The 17,014-nt window shown below is 53.5% G+C and overlaps 6 protein-coding genes across 6 annotated transcripts; 1 reads left to right on the forward strand and 5 right to left on the reverse strand.

The window, feature by feature from the left end:
* Positions 1-1,649: 1,649 nt before the first annotated feature.
* INS49_015430 (uncharacterized protein) lies at positions 1,650-3,056 on the forward strand (the record flags this gene model as incomplete). Its single annotated transcript, XM_043176111.1, has 1 exon — positions 1,650-3,056. One exon carries the CDS (start codon positions 1,650-1,652, stop codon positions 3,054-3,056), a length of 1,407 nt encoding a protein of 468 aa, XP_043019566.1.
* Positions 3,057-3,289: 233 nt separating this feature from the next.
* On the reverse strand, positions 3,290-4,632 carry INS49_015431 (uncharacterized protein; the record flags this gene model as incomplete). Its single annotated transcript, XM_043176112.1, has 4 exons — positions 3,290-3,612; positions 3,666-3,726; positions 3,810-4,059; positions 4,160-4,632. 4 exons carry the CDS (start codon positions 4,630-4,632, stop codon positions 3,290-3,292), a joined length of 1,107 nt encoding a protein of 368 aa, XP_043019567.1.
* A 615-nt stretch (positions 4,633-5,247) lies between these two features.
* On the reverse strand, positions 5,248-6,502 carry INS49_015432 (uncharacterized protein; the record flags this gene model as incomplete). Its single annotated transcript, XM_043176113.1, has 5 exons — positions 5,248-5,447; positions 5,631-5,825; positions 5,995-6,155; positions 6,207-6,312; positions 6,370-6,502. 5 exons carry the CDS (start codon positions 6,500-6,502, stop codon positions 5,248-5,250), a joined length of 795 nt encoding a protein of 264 aa, XP_043019568.1.
* Positions 6,503-7,572: 1,070 nt separating this feature from the next.
* Positions 7,573-9,520, reverse strand: INS49_015433 (uncharacterized protein; the record flags this gene model as incomplete). Its single annotated transcript, XM_043176114.1, has 5 exons — positions 7,573-8,794; positions 8,851-8,885; positions 8,948-9,062; positions 9,131-9,317; positions 9,394-9,520. 5 exons carry the CDS (start codon positions 9,518-9,520, stop codon positions 7,573-7,575), a joined length of 1,686 nt encoding a protein of 561 aa, XP_043019569.1.
* A 1,010-nt stretch (positions 9,521-10,530) lies between these two features.
* On the reverse strand, positions 10,531-13,514 carry INS49_015434 (uncharacterized protein; the record flags this gene model as incomplete). Its single annotated transcript, XM_043176115.1, has 5 exons — positions 10,531-10,634; positions 10,743-11,827; positions 12,614-12,706; positions 12,769-13,118; positions 13,167-13,514. The coding sequence occupies 5 exons, from the start codon at positions 13,512-13,514 to the stop codon at positions 10,531-10,533; spliced, it is 1,980 nt and encodes a 659-aa protein (XP_043019570.1).
* A 737-nt stretch (positions 13,515-14,251) lies between these two features.
* On the reverse strand, positions 14,252-16,050 carry INS49_015435 (uncharacterized protein; the record flags this gene model as incomplete). The annotated part of the gene is made up of 2 exons (XM_043176116.1): positions 14,252-14,491; positions 14,566-16,050. 2 exons carry the CDS (start codon positions 16,048-16,050, stop codon positions 14,252-14,254), a joined length of 1,725 nt encoding a protein of 574 aa, XP_043019571.1.
* Positions 16,051-17,014: the final 964 nt, after the last annotated feature.

The raw sequence follows: 17,014 nt of genomic DNA on the forward strand, positions 1-17,014 counted from the left end.
ATATCCTTAAATTAATTAATTAAGTTAATTAAGAAAAAGGAAAATATAACTTTAATATTTATTTATAATTTAATCTTAATATCTTTATTAAAAAAGTTATTAGCAGCAGCCTTTTTAATGATTTCTTAAATATTATTATTTTTAATAATAAAGGAGTTAATAAAGAGGTTAGCAAAGAGGTTCTTATTATTATAAGGCAAGGAATTTAGCTTCTTTTTATTATTTTTAATAAGGTTGCTTTTTAATAATAATAATTGTAATAATAATTTTAAGAGTATTTTCTTTAATAGCGATGGCTTCCTTTTTATTAATAGCTTTTAAGTAAGCTTTATTAATAGTAATAAAGGAAGTTTTGCTTTTAGCTTAATGATAATTTAGATTTTCTTTATAGGAAGATTATTAAATGCTATAAATATAATATTTTTTTTATAAGTATTATACTTATTAGCTTTAAGGAATTGCTATTAAAGATAATATAATATTTAAGCTGGGATTATAATTAATAATAAGAGTTATAGTTTAAGGGCTTATAATTATTATATAAAATTAACTTTAAGGTATTAATAATAATAGCTTTATTTAAGGGCCTTATAGCATATAAATATTTTTATTAGCTATAATTATATATAAATAAATAATACTTAGCATTAATTATACCTTTTTAAAGTTTTAATAAGGTATTACCGGCTTTTATAAACTTTAATAATAGGTTAAAGGGTAAGAAATTATATTTAAGGGTAATTATTATATATGGTAATTTATATATAAGCTTTTAATAATGATAATAATCTTAATTAATGCATAAATTAATAATATTAAGGGTATTAATTAATGATATAATAAATATATATGATTTTTAATGTAAGGTATTATATGCAGGTTATTAGCGCTAAAATGGAACGTTTGATTGCATATGAGAGTATGTAACCACGATTACGGGCGCTACCACGTCGTTCTGAATAGTTACACTTTTAGCCGACCTGAATGTACTCCTGATATGCGCCCACTAAGTCCGATATTGAAATTGACTTCAGTGTCCCTCTCAGAAAATTGAAATGATTATGGCGAAAGTCGTAGACAGTATTCTGAAAGTAATAGATACACCGCGGCTTATTGGTGGCTTGAAACTCGACGAGGTGAGGCCCGAGCGTCTGCAGACCAACCTCAGAAACCTTGAGTACTCCGCGCACGCGTACGCGCTCTTCGTCTGTTTGCATTCTTCGTGCACGTTGTGAAACAGCCAGCTACTCTCTCAACCTCGCCCGCGTCTCTCGTTTGCCACCCATTTGCATGGTGTAAAGACATCACCTCCCCTCGGAGACTTTGTTGTTTCTTATTTGATATTCGAACAGCAGCAACTGATATCAAACCTGCTCAAACCCAATCTGCCAGTCATCACGGATTGAATAACTCAAAACTTCTCGCAACATCGCGAAGCAGCTCTGGACTGTCCATGAGAATATCAAACAAGGATCTCAGTTCGGCCCGACTTTAACACAATGGTCTCACCAGAAGCCAGTCTTGCTACCGCCGGCACACACCAGCCGTCATCTGATATCGCACTGAGAAAGCGCACTGCTGATGACGATGCTGCCGCCTAGTCACCAGGGACCAAGAGGGCTGCCATCAGTGCCAGAGGCCAGCTCACAATGCGCCGTTCTGGGGCGCCGGCTAGTTTCCATGGACTGATGAGGCCGAATATCCCGCCGGCTCAGAGCACTCTTATCCCTCGTCATGTTCCTCGACCTGGGCCACTTTCCTTGCCCACCCCGGCCAGCTTCAATTTCGCACCTACGCAGTCGTCCACGATCAAAAGCCAAGTTCTCTCCCCTGCCAGCTCTTCAAACTCTTCATTCTCAAGCGCGCCGTCCTCAATCGACAGCTTCCAGCTTCCCGCAGAGGTCAGACAAAGCCTGAACCGTTCTGCCCCTGCGACCTCTGACAGCAGACCATCTCCGCCGAAGGCCGCAGACCCTGCTGTTGGGCCGCAAAAGTTCATTCCTCGGTTCGGACCTGCTCACAGACTGCCTCCAGAGTCGGATCATGAGGAGGGTGACATGTCTGAGGCCAATACTGAGGCTGTCATACACATTGCGCACCAACCCCAGACATTTGACGACCGACTCGCTCAAGCTCAGGAGCAGTCCCAGGTCTGGGGTTATATCAAGGACAAACTCGAATTCGCCAACTTCACCTGCAAGAGCGAGCGCGAGGAGGGGGCATTTTTGGAGATACTACGCCTCCCCAAGCAGAATGAGCTTGACGACGAGCCCATGAGAGGGACTGACAGACACAAACGCCGATACTGTGTTATTATAGGCTCTATCTTGCAAGTAGTTGGTGTCAAGGGGCACTGTGACGCCTGTAAACCGCACTGTCGGATATACTGGCAGCACAGGCAAAAGACCTGCATCGGCCTCCCCCCAAGCGCGACCGGCCCGCAGTACCGGAACCTCATTGACTTCGTTGCAGGCCGGTGCAGCAACTGCATCCGCTCTACCTACTTGCCACCGTCGTGCCATTTCGCCGCGGGCGAGGCCCCCGCTGATGCGGAAGAAGAGGAGGAGGACCACGGTGTGACTGCCGACCACCACAGCAGCCCTGGCGATGCGGAAGACGCGGAAGTCTCCGTTGCAGGTGCAGACCCTGCCCCCGGGGACGCATTCTCACAGAATCGAGCCCCTGCTCAAGGTGACAGAGAGCCAACCCAAGACCGTCCCTCCCAGACTCCAGCCCCGGGTGAGGAGAAGGACCGGCCACCCTCCGCCGGCTCAAAGCCTCAAGCCCAGGCCTCAAGGGCACCAGATGCAGAAACTATTATCCGTGATGCCATCGTCGTCGGCTTTCGCGCAAGCACGCAGCTCCGGGCGGAAGAGCAGGAGAGCTTTCACGACTGGATGGCCGCGCTGTTCTCGCTCTCGTCCTCTTCGCCAGACCTGGAGGGCCAGGCCCTGGAGGCCCTCATGCGCCTCCGCCAGCTTTCCCCCGGCGCCCAGGTCGACATTCGGCGGCGGATTCTCCAGATGCTCCCGGGAGCTATGGGCCGGCCTGCATGAGCTCTGGGGGGCCCAGTCGCGTGGGCCTCTGTCCCATCGGCCGCAAGGGTTCGTTTGGCACGCACTCGAATCCATTTGGAGGATAAACTTTGCCCCACGTTGATGTGGTTCTCGTTGAACCTTAAGCACATGCTGTCAGGAGTCACTGTGGGACGTAGACAGATTTTGCAGCGGAGGCTTGGAGATTGGGCGACACATGGCGTGCTAAAATCGTGACGAGCATGGGGCGTGAATCATGTCTCAGTGATGTTGCTCTCCTGCCGCTCGAGCCATTTCTCCTGACTGACGCGGGAGCCCGATGACTCCCTGGTATTAGTGTATTGATTGTTACGGGTAGAGGTGCTGCCCGTCCCGATGTCTGCGCTCGTCTGTGTGCCAAAGGCTCGTTCCAGCGTCGAGTCCCATTCCCTCTGCAGGTCCGTCACAAGTTGGAATTCGGTGTTTAGTCTTCTCGAGCGGTTCGCAAAGTCGAGGAGCCGATTCAGGATGGTGATTTCACATTCTGCTCTTGTGTCAACCGCGTGGTACCGCGACGGCGGTGACGCGTCGGTGATGCCTTCTCGCGAAGCAAGGGACTGGTGCTCTGCGTCTGGATAGAAATTTACTTACGCAGCTTTACACTGTATACGAAAATCTTGTACCCCAGCTGGATCAAATACAACCCAGCGTGCTGGTGCGGCGCTGTCAGCAGTGGTTTCTGCATGGGTAGAAGGTACTTCAAGCCTGGGGAGTTTTAATCCAAAGGTTCTTTACCTCAAGTACCACTATCGTGATGTCCAGAAACAAAATGATAATGTTCACAATGATTAATTGTGTGAGAATGCTCTTCACAACTCGCAGCGACGTGCTGACCCTGGGACTCGCGTACTGCCGGATGCTGGGTTCTTCAGCAGCCCTGGGCTTTGAGTACCGGCCTAGCAAGTCGCGAGACTTCCACATGTACAGTCCGGATATCACGGTCTCTTGTGCAAAGAACACTGTGATATTGATTCTCTCGAATACGCTGTGTCCAGTCCTGCGTCAACATTCGTCCCTGGCATAACTAGCTGTTGTTTCTTTGGAGGGGGTGCGCTGACCTGTAAGCTTGTGTGAAGGGCACTGACTCTGGGCCCTTCAAACGAGTCCCGACGGTGAGGACGGTCCCGGTGACGTGGATGGTTACGCCGTTGATAATGATCATCCACAAGACCAGACGTAGCACCCTCGGGGTAATGGCCAGGAGATGGAGGCGCGAGTACAGTACCACTGACTGTCCCGAGACCATGAAAACCCATCCAACACAGCTCATGACGCCATTGATCATCGTATTCACCTGAGGTGTTGCGACGCTGATGATCTGTGAAGCCGAGCAGATGAGGATGCCGATGGTTGATAATATCATCGCCCAAAAGTAGAGCGTCCACAGCCTCTTGAACGTCAGGAAAATCATGGGAAACATCCCCACTGCGTTCCATATCGCGGCGCCGAGGAAGCAGGCAACGAGGAAGCGCTCCCCTGAAGACATTTGCCTCGTGTCCACGATGTTGTTGGTGTCTACTCGCCTCAGGAGCGACTCCATCGCAGGTGACGACCCCATCGCTGCAGCAGCTGGTGTGTAAAAAAATGAGCCCGGTGGCTTGTGGGGGAAGATCAAGACCTGGGTCAAAAGAAGGGCTGTCCGGAGCTTCTGTTGCAGGCTTTAGGTGTTCTAGTGCTTCCATTGCCCATGCGCCTCTGTAACCCTCCAATTGGGGGACCGCATCCAACTCGCGGTATCAAAACTTAAAATGCATAAACTCTGAGTGACGACAAATCACACGTCGGACCCCCGTCACAGCGTCATGGGTGGCCCGACATGAGGGGAAGACCCGATCATCTCCAGATGCAGCCTGACTCGGCCTTTGCCTAGTCTTGGGCGTATCAAGATCGCTATTGGGTTACATCCGATCGTTGCGCGAAGGTAGACCGCCTGGAAACGATGGTGCAAGGGATAAGACACAGCGTACGGCCTCAGTGGCCCAACACCGCAAAACCCGGTGCGGAACATGCCGGGATGAGGCGAACAGGTTCCATTGTTGCTGAAATGCGGTTATATATACCCAGGTTTCCTATGTACGTGCGGCTGGCCTGGTAACTGAACATACGATGGCACCTTGTACAAGGCGAACAATCGCCCTTCCTCCTATTTACACATGTGATACGAGCGCAACTCTTAGAAGTTGTTGAACCACCGGATGGCCTGCAGGAAGGCAGACTCCTTCGCAAACTTCTGAACCGGGTCTGAGACGTTCGCGCGAACTCCAAAACCGTGTTGGACGCCACTGTACAGGTTCACTTGATAAGGCGAGCTGATGTTGAGCAGCAGAGCTTCGAGTTCGGCCCTCAGGGACGCCGGCAGGAGACTGTCCTGGTCTGTGGCAAAAACATGTCAGCTTTCCCGTGCTCCGTCATCGCCCAGGTTTTATACTCTTCCACGTATAATGTGCACACAGGTTCGCACGAGTCATCGCAAGCGGCACCTCGAAAAGCCAAACCCTGGCAACCCTTGGACCTTGGCGAGGTATAAATGAGGGTGGCGGGGGGCGGGCAGCTTACCAGCAGTGGCCACCGCCGTGGCGGCCCCAATCGCACTGACTTCCCCGTCCACCCAGGCGCTCGGGTGCGCCGCGAACGCTACATCCGCCTTTACCGTCCTGGCGGCGTCGACGAAGCGGAACGAGTACCGCCCGCCGAAGCAGTAGCCCGTCACCGCGAGTTTGGTGACGTTCAGCGTGCTGCGAATGTAGTTGACTGGGGCTCTGTCAGTGGCTCACGCTCTCCCAAGACAGGTCATAAAGTTCACGACAAGGATAGAACCGAGATGAACTTAAGTAGGGCGACCTGCGACGCCGATCTGACCAGGGGACATGAACAAGACAGAGAGAGGAAGTCGGCGTCTTCCTGCAGGGGGTCAACTCACTGGTACCCTCGACGATCGGGTCCGTAACATCCGGGCCATGGGCGGCGAGGAACGCAGTCGTATTGAAGGTTGGGTCATTCAGGTCCGATGGTGCAGGACTCCCCTGGAACAAGTCAGGAGCGACAGTAACGAAACCGGCACGGGCGAACGAGTCGGCGAGACTTTGAGGCAATTAGATACGCGTACTCGGGGGTGGGTCTCAGCCTGCTCACAGCTTGTTCTCGGTAAGGTTAATTCCAAACACGTCGGTCAGGTACAACACCGCGGCGCCATTCGTGTCCGGTGCATCGGCACCCGGTTTGGTGATATAGTATGTCGCTAAAGTTTCACACATGTCAGCCAAATTCGTGGATCTCCTGGGGACACCGCACTGACTTCCATCGACGACTTCCTCGGTGCCGACAGGCTCTCCAGTGTGCGCAATGATGGACGTGTCTCCATCAATTGGACGGTCCGCGAGGGCAGTCGAGGCCAAGAGCGGGGCCAAAAAGAGGAAATGGGTCAACATCGTGGGCGATATGCTGCGGATTTGCTCTAGATTCAACGGCTAGGAGTGCAGTAAAGGGCTGCAAACTCGGACGAGACAGGCCGATCACTGATGTTTTAAAGTCGGGTCTCGAGGGAACCGGCAGTATTAGCCGTTAAGATACGCCATTCTTGGAATATATGTAGAGGATACGTCCCCATTAAAGACGGAGATGCCTTACGTCTTCGAGGTCGATATTGCTACCCATCCCTGTCTTGGTGCCAAGATAATCTCCGCCTCCCAATCGGTCCCTTGCACCGGACTGGGGAGGTGGTTCGCGCGATGATCCATTAGAGTTTTGATGGCCGCTAAAGCCGGGTGTGATTGCATCATCGAACACGGCAAATTAATTAGTAAACCAGCCGTTGGGCGACCCGTTCGTTTTTTTTGTTTTTGTTTTTTTTCAGGGGCAGTAGGCCAAAGGCCGAGCCCTCGGAGATAACGACCACACTTACCCGACCTCACATCCGGAGCTGCAGTTTGATTGTCTGTGCTTGACATTTCACCTCCAATCACCTAGCCAGATCCTAGGCTTGGTTGCCGGATGCCGTGGCGGAGCAGAGTATCATCGCTGATAAATACCCCGCGAGGTTGGTAATCTTCAACGGTCTCTCATCGAGTATCACTGTTCGTCGACATGGTGTCCTCGTGATTGAGTGAACACGCACAGGCAGGAGCTGTGGGCATGTTGCCGGCTGCGAGCGGCTCCACGAGCAACGGCAACGGCAGCTACCCTCTTCACTTACTCCCGACGGCACTCAATGTCCAGACGCAATTCAGTCAACCATCGGCCCAATAAAGGAGCGGCATTTCACAGCACGAATCTTGGTCTCGAAATTTCCAAGGTTCAGAAGAGCATGCAACGATAGCGAGCGCACACAGCCAGTGTTTCGGCGTACCACATCAGGGAGCAAAAGCGGCTTGTATTGATTCGTCGACTACAAGAGCAAGGACTGGCCCACTCTCCCCTTGAAAATGATCCACCCCACGTCCGCTGCGCTTGACATCGGAGCACAACGACAAATACCAGGAGACAGTCTGGAGACTTTTGCTCAGCAAGTATACTCAAGCTCCAAGTGCACCAGCGGTATCCCTTCAAATCCCGATGGAACCGCGAACGAAACATTGTGATAGAAATGATCCTGCAGTGTGCTCGTCGATGCTGTCACAGGCAACGCTTCTAAGCCCGGAGCAGACACATCAACACTCAAACACGGAAGATCCTCCAGTCCTGTGATTCCTTTCCCACTGAGTACCCAGCCAGGTGGAATGCCAGACACGGCAAATGTGAAGATGTCGGTGCCGTCCTGCGTCGTATTAGGATATGACACAGTCAGCGTCTTGGGGCCGGCAATGGCTTCAACAGTCGAGGCGGTCGGGTACAGAGAGAAGAAGCCAACATAGGGAGAGGGCGTTTTCTCCGGGTCCGATGCCCAGTGCACAATGGCGGGGACGAACTGATTTCCACGGTCTTCGGTCTCTGCCTGGGCTATACCACCAATCATCACATCCGCAGAAAGCCACGAGGTAGCCACTCGAACAACGTCCGTGTCAAGGGACTCACGGACAATTTTGTTGAGGAATCTCTCGCCCGACCATTGTCCTCTGGCTTTCAATGCCTCGTCTTCGGGGATGTACTTGAGCGCGGTGTCGGTGACAAGTGCGACAGCGGCGCCCTGGGCCACATCGAAGAGCAGGTCGGGCTCGCCGAGCGGCGGCTGGCCTCCGTACTCGCGGCCGAACATGCCCCACCACCACAGCGACAGGACAGAGGAGTGGCCAGTCATGTCCCGAGTATACGCGCGGTCGTAAGGCCCCACCATGTTCCGCAACAGGGGGTTGTAGTGGTCTGCGATGTCCTTCCATAGCTCGGTGAGGATGTACTCCGAGTTCGTGGTCATGGTCGCGTCTTTTGGCCCGTAGGCGATATTTGCTACGAGGGCCCAGGTGTCCATGCCGTAGTATGTTGGTGAGTTGTACTCGCCCAGGGTGTTGTAACCGTCTGCCTTGAACAGCTCGAGGAGCTGGTCTCCTTGCTCGTTGGCGTAGTCGATGAGTGCTGAGTTGTTGCGGCGGGCTCCGATCCAGCCCACAACCAGAGCGCGCATGAGTGCAGGGTTTGAGTACCCCAGGATCAGATTGTCATCTGAAGGGTACGTGCCGTTCCGCCGCATTGCACCCACCGCAGCCTTCTCCAGAGACTCCTCGATCTGGGAGACAAGATCATTGCCGAGGAGGTCTGAGGAGAGCTCAACGACCTGGATGAGTTGTGTCCTGTTGCGTGTCAATACCTGCTCAGAAAAGCGCGGCGGTTATGAACGCCGGCTCACCCAACAAATTCCCTCCAATTCGGGTCATATGTTGTCTGCAATATGATTTAGTTAGCCGAAAATGTAGACTTACAACGTTCCACCAGACATCACATACATATATCTTAGGTGGCCAGTAAGTAGAGTTCTCCGTTGGCTCGGGCGCGTCAAGTGACACTTTGTAAGTCCCATACCAAGCCGACTCGAATTCCGAAGTCATTTGAGCCGAGAGGCTGTTGGAATTTCACGTCAGTTCATGCCAGTCGATGCTCGAGAAACCCTCTAGGGACTTGCAACTGACACATTCGCAATGGCAGCTTTGGCATTGTCAACGTCACCGCCCTGATTTCTGTGGAGCAACCCAGCACAGTACCAAGCTGTGAACCTTGTGCTGACCTCTCCCTTCTCCTGATACCAGATGAACTTATAATAGTCATCAAACCTTGAATCTGAAACTTGCATCGAGTAGTCAAATAAGGTTTGGGCGGCTTTGGATGTGATCGTTAGCTCTGACGCACGTTGCGCAGCGGGCCGAAAGGCAATGCTTCTGAGTCAGCCTCGTACCTGTTGACAAAGATCCACTCGAGTTACTACGCACTACTTCGGTAGTAGCTGATCCAGAACCGCCGTACGAGAGCAAGCCGACCATGGCAAGGCTCAGGCCATTCTTACTCTTGTACAACAAACGCATGGTGATTGGAAGACAGGCGCGACGTCTGAACAGGAGGGTGGAACAGGCCTATGTGCCATTGGGCACACGTCCAGAGACCCAGGCGAATCTTATATAAGTACTACTAGTACTGACTTTCCACTGGATGCAAGCAACGTCCGGGGTACGCTTCTAGTCCCGACATATTGAGCCAAGTCTATGAATTGGCCGGTCATCGTCAGTTCCATGCTGCTTGTCAACACGCTATCCCGCGCATTTGAGGTCACACGGCGCGCCAACACTCCAGAATGGCAGTTCTTGGTGTTGATCCGCCAATAGGGTCGTCCGTAACGGCGAGATCCATTGAGTGATAGCTCGCAGTCAGTGGGTTCAAGTCGGCTAGTCTAGCTCCTTGTAGGAAATAGCGCTGCGGAGAAGCCTGTTAGACAGGGGCTATTTGATGTGTGACAGCTCTTCAGCCGGGAATAATTAATATCCTCTTAAAAGTGAACCGGGTGTAAGAAGAAAATGTCAAATGTGAGAATCAACATAGGCTGGAATTTGTGGATTAGCGACACCGTGGAATCCTATCCCCATTCGAAACCCTACAATTTAATAGAATTTCTGGAGTCGACATGCCGATGTGCCTGGGGGCTGCGATTCAAGTCGGCTCAATCGCGGGTTCTCCCACTGAGTCTTGGATGTACGATTTGGTCATATTCGGGCCGCACTCCCCCGAGTCCGCCGCATAGAAGAATTGGTATCCACACTAGAGCACATGCACGATGATTCCCCTGTCTAGTTATTCTCTTCGTCCACAGGATGTCCGAGAGCAATCACCACGGTCTCGCCAAGTTTAGGTGCCGGTAACAAATTCAGGTGGGGGCGCTTCCTGACCAAAGGCTGTGTCGGAAACATGTTCTCGGGACAAGCACATCATGTTTGGTTGGGGTTATCATCATTCATCTCATGACAGCGCTAAGGGAGACTGAACTTGCGCTACAAGTACGAAGTATTTCCTTTGGCTAATCTATGATAGCTACTAAAAAGCCCTACTTCTGCCGGCCAAACTCAGTGGTCAGCAACACCTTTAATCCTCCTGGAATTTTATGTTCGTGGAATTTCGCGTAACAATCAGAGACGTTCTCGAAATCATCTGTACCCCAAGCTTTCAGTATTTTACTTTCACGATGTTGGCCGCGTATAGTGTCAGGGGCAGAGATCTTACCTTCATGGGTGAACATCCAAGATGGATCATACTTACCTTGAACCACCAAGTCCAAGAGATACGGGTGATACCTCTGAGCCATAAGCTGTCCCCCGCGGAGAGTGATTGTCTTCTCCATTAGCATTCCAATAGGGAATGAGTGCGTCTCGAAGAAGAAATCGCCAATCAGGGCCACATTGCCACACTTTCTCGTAGACTTGATCACAGCCGCAATAGTGTCGCCGCTGTCTCTCTCAAGCATGGTGTCTCTCAAGAACCTATGCTTGGCGCTGACCGCGCTTCTGAACCCGCTCGCCTCGACGGCACGGTCCAGGCCACCGGGCTGGACAGACAAGATGTAGTCGGCGACGTCGTTGTGCTTGTTGACGTCGACCGGCTCCAGTCCAAACTTCTGGGCCAGCTCCAGTCTCTGCGAGTCAACATCAACAATGTAGACCTTCTTCGCGCCCCGCACATCCTTCGCAAGCCGGGCGATAGACAGTCCAATCGGCCCAGCGCCCCAGACACCGATGACATCCCCCTCGCACACCTCGGCCAGCTCGCAGCCGTGCCACGCAGTCGTCGTCACGTCCGTCAGGCCCACCAGCTTCTTCGCGTCGACATCGTGCGGCGCCTTGACGCACACCAGGTCCGCGTTAGGCACGCGGCAGTACTCGGCCTGGTCCCCGGGGTACCCGCCCGTCAGGTGCGAGTACCCAAAGATGCCGGCGAGCCGGTGGCCGTAGATGCCCTCCATCTCCTTGCTGGGGTTCGTCCTGTCGCACAGGGAGAACTCCGCCCTCTTGCAGTACTCGCAGTCGCCGCACGCAATCACGGGCAGGATGATGACGCGGTCGCCGGGGGACAGGTGCTTCACGTCCGGGCCGACCTCGTCGACTATCCCGATCGCCTCGTGGCCCATTACGTCGCCCTCCTGCATGGCGGCGTTCAGGTCGCCTGCGTACATGTGCAAGTCTGAGCCGCAGATGGTGCAGTGTGTGACCCGCACGATGGCGTCTGCTGGGGCTGTGATACCGGGGCGAGGTACGGTGCCCAGGGTGATGGACTTCTTGCCTGTCCATTGAGCGGCGTTCATCTGCTTGCCGCTGGGGTGCGGCTCGTAGCCGGTCGTGGCGATTTTGCTGTGAACAATTAGTGCTGCGAGCAAGAGTTTGCGTACTGTAAATTGCCATACCTAGAAACTTCTGCCATGTTGAACGCTTGTGGTGGAATTGTCGTGTTGAGTTGTCGTTTGTTTTGGCTTATGATTAGGTGAATTCAAGACTACTTGGAAACTTGAACCATGTGTATTTATATTCCCCAAACTTGTTGATCACTTGTAGTATGTGTCAGATAGATATATTCCGCAATATCCGTCCTGATCTTGTTGACTAGCACTTGGGCACCAGCTTTTTGGCCTACTTCATCATGTTTCTGAGCTTGCTTCGTCATTATCGGCCCATTTCGGTCGACTCGGGGGTTGTCTTCATTCTTATATCATGAGCCTTGGCACGAACTGGTCGGTGGGTCCAACTGCCTCAAACAGGAACTATACTTCAAGGCGGTGACCAATATCCCTATACTCAAGAAATCCGGGATGGGGATTTGAGAGCACACTTGTCTTTCCATTTTCACAATCTGACATGCGTCAATTCCATGAATGCAGCCTGTGGAGTTGCAAAAAGTTGCGGCGCAAGCGAGTGGGCAAAATTCTTCCACTCGTCCTTGACACCTAGCTTATTTACGCAAACGTAGGAGAAAGGCACTAATTCCATCAACGAGAAATTAGGGTCTCTTTCCTTATCATGTCTAAGTAGTTCGGTCCGCCGGAAAGCGGCTTCGGGTAGAAACAAGTGGATTCTTGAAGCATTCTAAGATTTCCACTTCAACGGTCGACACCGTTGACAACCTGCGAAGCTTAGAGCCACTTTTGATAGTCCGGGAAATACGTGTCATGTATCCTCTCAGCATACTCGACCACTACCGGATACCCTTTGACAATGCTCTGTGACTCGGGACCACTGTACGCGCATCCAGTCAGCCGAGAGCAAAGCAAATACCGGGAGATAGAGTGCAGACTCACGCAGTACTCAACAAAACAGACACGATGAACCCAAAAAGCGTCGTATCAACCTCGGTCGGCTCATCGCCCCCAAGGAACCAAAACGGCCGTCTCTTCGACTCGGCGCGCCCGGGCGATCCAGCAGCCTGCGACGATCGCACGGCAACCAGGACGCCGTTGATGCTGTCCCAGATCTCGCGCTTCGACGCCCTGATCTCCTCGTCCGACAGCCGCAGCGTCCCCTGCCCGTACAGCATCGCCTTGTGGTTGCGGTACACGATCTGGCCGATGAGCACACGCATGGGCCACGGTATCGAGGACAATGCGTGGTCGCGCATGACGTAGTAGTGGTCTAGCCACCTCTCTTTTGTCTGTCGGGGTTAGCACTGGAATCATTGACCACGGGCTCCGCAACATACATGATAGAAGCACAACTTCTCCTCCAGCAGCGCCCTTGTGGCCAGGTCCCGGGCGCGGTCCTCGGGGGACAGCTTCCCGTTGAGGTCCGGCAGGCCCGCCTCCTCGACGAAGTGCTTCGTGATGAGCGTCGAGTCTCCCATTTGTACAACGTCGTCCCCGCCTGACGGCTGAAACTCCACGTATGGGATCTTCCCCTTCGGGGCTCCCCTCGGGCCGCCTTCCCCCGTGGTATAAGGGACACTTGCGAAGCGTAGCCGGGCCTCGAGCTTGACGACGAACGGGGACCAGACGTGGGCCCCCTGGCCGGCCCAGCCTCTGTGTACTTTGAGGTCCTTGATTGAGCTCATTGTCCAAGAGCTGGATGATGGATTTGCACGTTGTTGTTGGATAGATGGCGCACTGGCGGCTGTTTTCCATGCACGCACGAATTGTTGACGGACTTTGAGACGTGGCAAAGGCAACATTGGTATTGAATGGTTGCATTGAGGTCTCAGGGATGATTCTTGCTCTCCCTTTATGTGCAGTTATCTTCCTGAAGGATCTAGCGTTGCTGGACCCAAACCCGCATGCTGCCTGGAGCTGGAGTCCGAGACACCGAATCTGGCCGCACGCTTATTACACAATCCCAAAACGCGCCGGATCGCGACGTTGTGCCAGGGCCGAGCGAGGGAGCGGCGCTAACATGGCGCGAGGTCACATGTCAAAGCAGCAAGCGAGACCCATCATCGTCTTCCTGATAAATCAGCAAGCATGCATGCGTGTGCCTGTGCATCCTCTGCGCAGGCTCTAGAGAACGCTCCGGTGACTCACAAATGGCTGCGATTGCAGTTGATAAGCCACTGATGACGACCGACTAGCTTGCACGGCCGACATAGAACGAACAGGAGATCGCGTCGCTTCGAAATGTGTTCATTGAATGTCATAAATATTTACACTTATAAGTCATCAGACATAACGCTCATCCGTGATATTAAATGTCCCCAAAATGGGTCATTGAGATCCAGTAAAACGAGCACTCGACCTCTATCCAAAACCTCTACTGAACCTGTGAGTGTGTGCCAGGCATCTGGAAGCCGGTCGCTGTTCACTTCGACTGTCGGCTCCCTTGGCTCTGCCTTTCCCGGTGTGAAGAGGCAATGTCGTGCTTGTACTGTTCCATGACGGAGCCCTCGACGCTCTCCTCAAAGGCGTCGATCTTGGCGGTCGCGAACTTGCGCGCCGGCACGCCCTGCTCGAAGAGCGTGTCCAGCTCGGCAAATGTGCGGCCGGTGGGCTCGGGGACACGGAAGTACGTGTAAACGATGCAGCAAAAGCAGATGCCGCCCTGTGGGAGTATGTTAGCTGACGTGATCGCCATTTCGGGTACGGGCGGGGTCGAGGAAGGGAGGCTGCGCTTACCCAGAAGAACCCGGCAAAGTTGCTCCAGTTCCAAGCGCTGGGGTTGAGCATGTAGGGCGTCAGCACGCTGCAAACGATGCCGACGATGATGTACAGCACACGTCCCAGCACGACGGTCTTGATCTGCAGGCGACGGGAAGACATCTCGGCCACAAGCGAGTAGCAGACCGTTCCGACAGTGAGCTGGTAGCATAGTGCCCAACCGAGCATGATGGACCCGGTGGCAATCGAAGCCTCGGTCTTGTGGGCGGCCGGTACGAGACCAAGGAAGCCTAGGACGAACAGCATGGTGCAGAGCCCGCAAAGTCCATACAGGTACAAGGATCGTCGACCAATGCCGAGGGTCATGAGGCCCCATGCACCAAACACGCCGACCATGTTCATGCCATATTGGCCCAGGGCGAAACCGTATGCCGAAGTGTCATCCAGACCAGCCGACTCGAGGAAGTATGTCGAGTAATTAGAGAAGGAGTTGCCCGAAAGGTTCTGAATAGCCCAAACCATGCACACGATCTCGGTACGACGCAGGTCGTGGCCCTTGAAGCAGTCGAGATAGCTCGCCCCCGACGTCGTCTTCTCCTCGAGGGCAGTGGTGTGCACCATCATTGCAATGGTCTCGTCGGCGTCAAAGTCGCTGTCGTGGGATTTGCTGGTAAGCCGGAGCAGTGATTTCTTGGCCTCCTCGCTACGACCCTTGCGCACGAGCCACCATGGAGATTCTGGCGCGAAGAAGATGCCAATGGCCAGCGGGACGGGCCACATCCACTGCAGGGCGTAGGGAATGCGGTACGCCCACTCGTCGTTGCGCTTGAGCATGGCCATGATGACGCCGATGCCGATCTCCTGGCCGAGGCCCCAGCAGAAGTTGACGTAGGTTGTCAGGTATCCTCGCATGGGAACAGGGCAGACCTCGGAAGCGTAGGTGACGGTAAGGGTCTGGAAGACACCCCACGGGATGCCGCAGAGAATCTCGGCGGCCAGAAGAGTCTGCACGTTCTGGGCGGTGAAAAACAGGGCGGTCCAGCAACAGATCAGGCCCAGGCACGCGATCACGGTCCACCTGTACCCGAAGCGTTCCGAGACAAAACCGTTGATGAGCAGACCGATCAGCTCGCCGACGTTGGCGCCATTGGACAGGCCTGCTTGCCACGCCGCGGGGACTTGGTATGTGCCGTCTGCGAGCTGGACGCCGTACTTGCGGTTGAACTGATTGAATGCGTAGAAGTTGTTGATGAGGCAGACGTCGTAGCCCTCCATGACAATGCAGGTTGAGATGAGCATGCTCCACAAGATGGCCTTGGGGTAGGTCTTGATGCCCTGCAGCAGGGTCATCTTCTGCTCCTTCGCGGTCGCGGACTTGGCGAAGTCGAGGATCTTGTCCATCTTGGCGTCGTAGACCTCTGCATTCTTCTCGGAGTCATAGTCGAGACCCGAGACGGGCACGGCCGCCCCGGACGAGATGATGTCCTGATCTGTCTTGGACATTTTGGCGTGTCTCCTCTCGGGGGTAGACTGCGATCGGCTTGATGGCGATATCGGGGACGCGATGACTATGGTGTTGTGCGTGTCCTGTCGTGGTGCTCGGGAGGAAAGTCCAGGCCAGACAAGCAGAGATTGATAAGGCGAGATGCGGGCGGTGAGGGTTGGTTGACGGGCTTTAGCTCTGGGCCGCGTGCAAAAAAGCGCGAAGAGTGGAAACCACTTTTCTGCCCGTGGACTGATTGAGTGCTGACGCCGAGTCGCCCATTCGCGATTTGAAGAATTTGTCGAGCCAGCAAGTCCACAGCGGCTGGAGTTGAGCAAGGGAGAAGTCGCCTTCTTATCGTTGCGTCAAACATATGACAAGCACCCCCAGGCCTCGTCCTTGGAGTTCTAGAATATCTCGCCCTGGTCGAACTGTCTGCTATTGCCATCTGGAGCCTCAAGGCCGGGCATGGTTTCCCTAGTGCAAAAGTGGAGCGTTAGCGGTGGTCGTCGACGGAAGCGTGACTAATTTTGTTCGAACCATCGAGCCCACCCGAGTCAAAAGGCGAACCAACGCGCGTGGCCTGTCTAGACCAAACAACGGCCGGGGCGACCGTTGTCAGCGCAAACCGGCCCCAAACTGCTGGCTCATCGTCCTTCAACGTCGGTCCAATGGCCTGTCTGTGAGTCTTGATGCTAGAGAGGCAGACGGCCCTTTTTTGTCCTGCAGGTGCGCCGCAACAGGCAAGGCCCGGTCACCCCGCAGCCGTCGGCACTCCACACAAGCTTTTCCGCCCAGGAACTACCCAGGCTCCCAAGATGCCTAGCCCGTGGTGAGGGATGCTCATGGCCAAATCTGTAGCCTTTTCCCGACGGCAGTGCGTGGGTGCACGACCGGCTTGGTGGTGGTTGAGTGACGGGCCAGTGGGCGCGGGTGTGGGGTTGCTGAAATGTCGGGATGGGATGCTGGCGGTGGCCCGTGCTA

This window comes from Diaporthe citri (assembly GCF_014595645.1).
Source record: "Diaporthe citri strain NFHF-8-4 chromosome Unknown scaffold_9, whole genome shotgun sequence".
NCBI classification, from domain to species: Eukaryota; Fungi; Ascomycota; class Sordariomycetes; order Diaporthales; family Diaporthaceae; genus Diaporthe; species Diaporthe citri.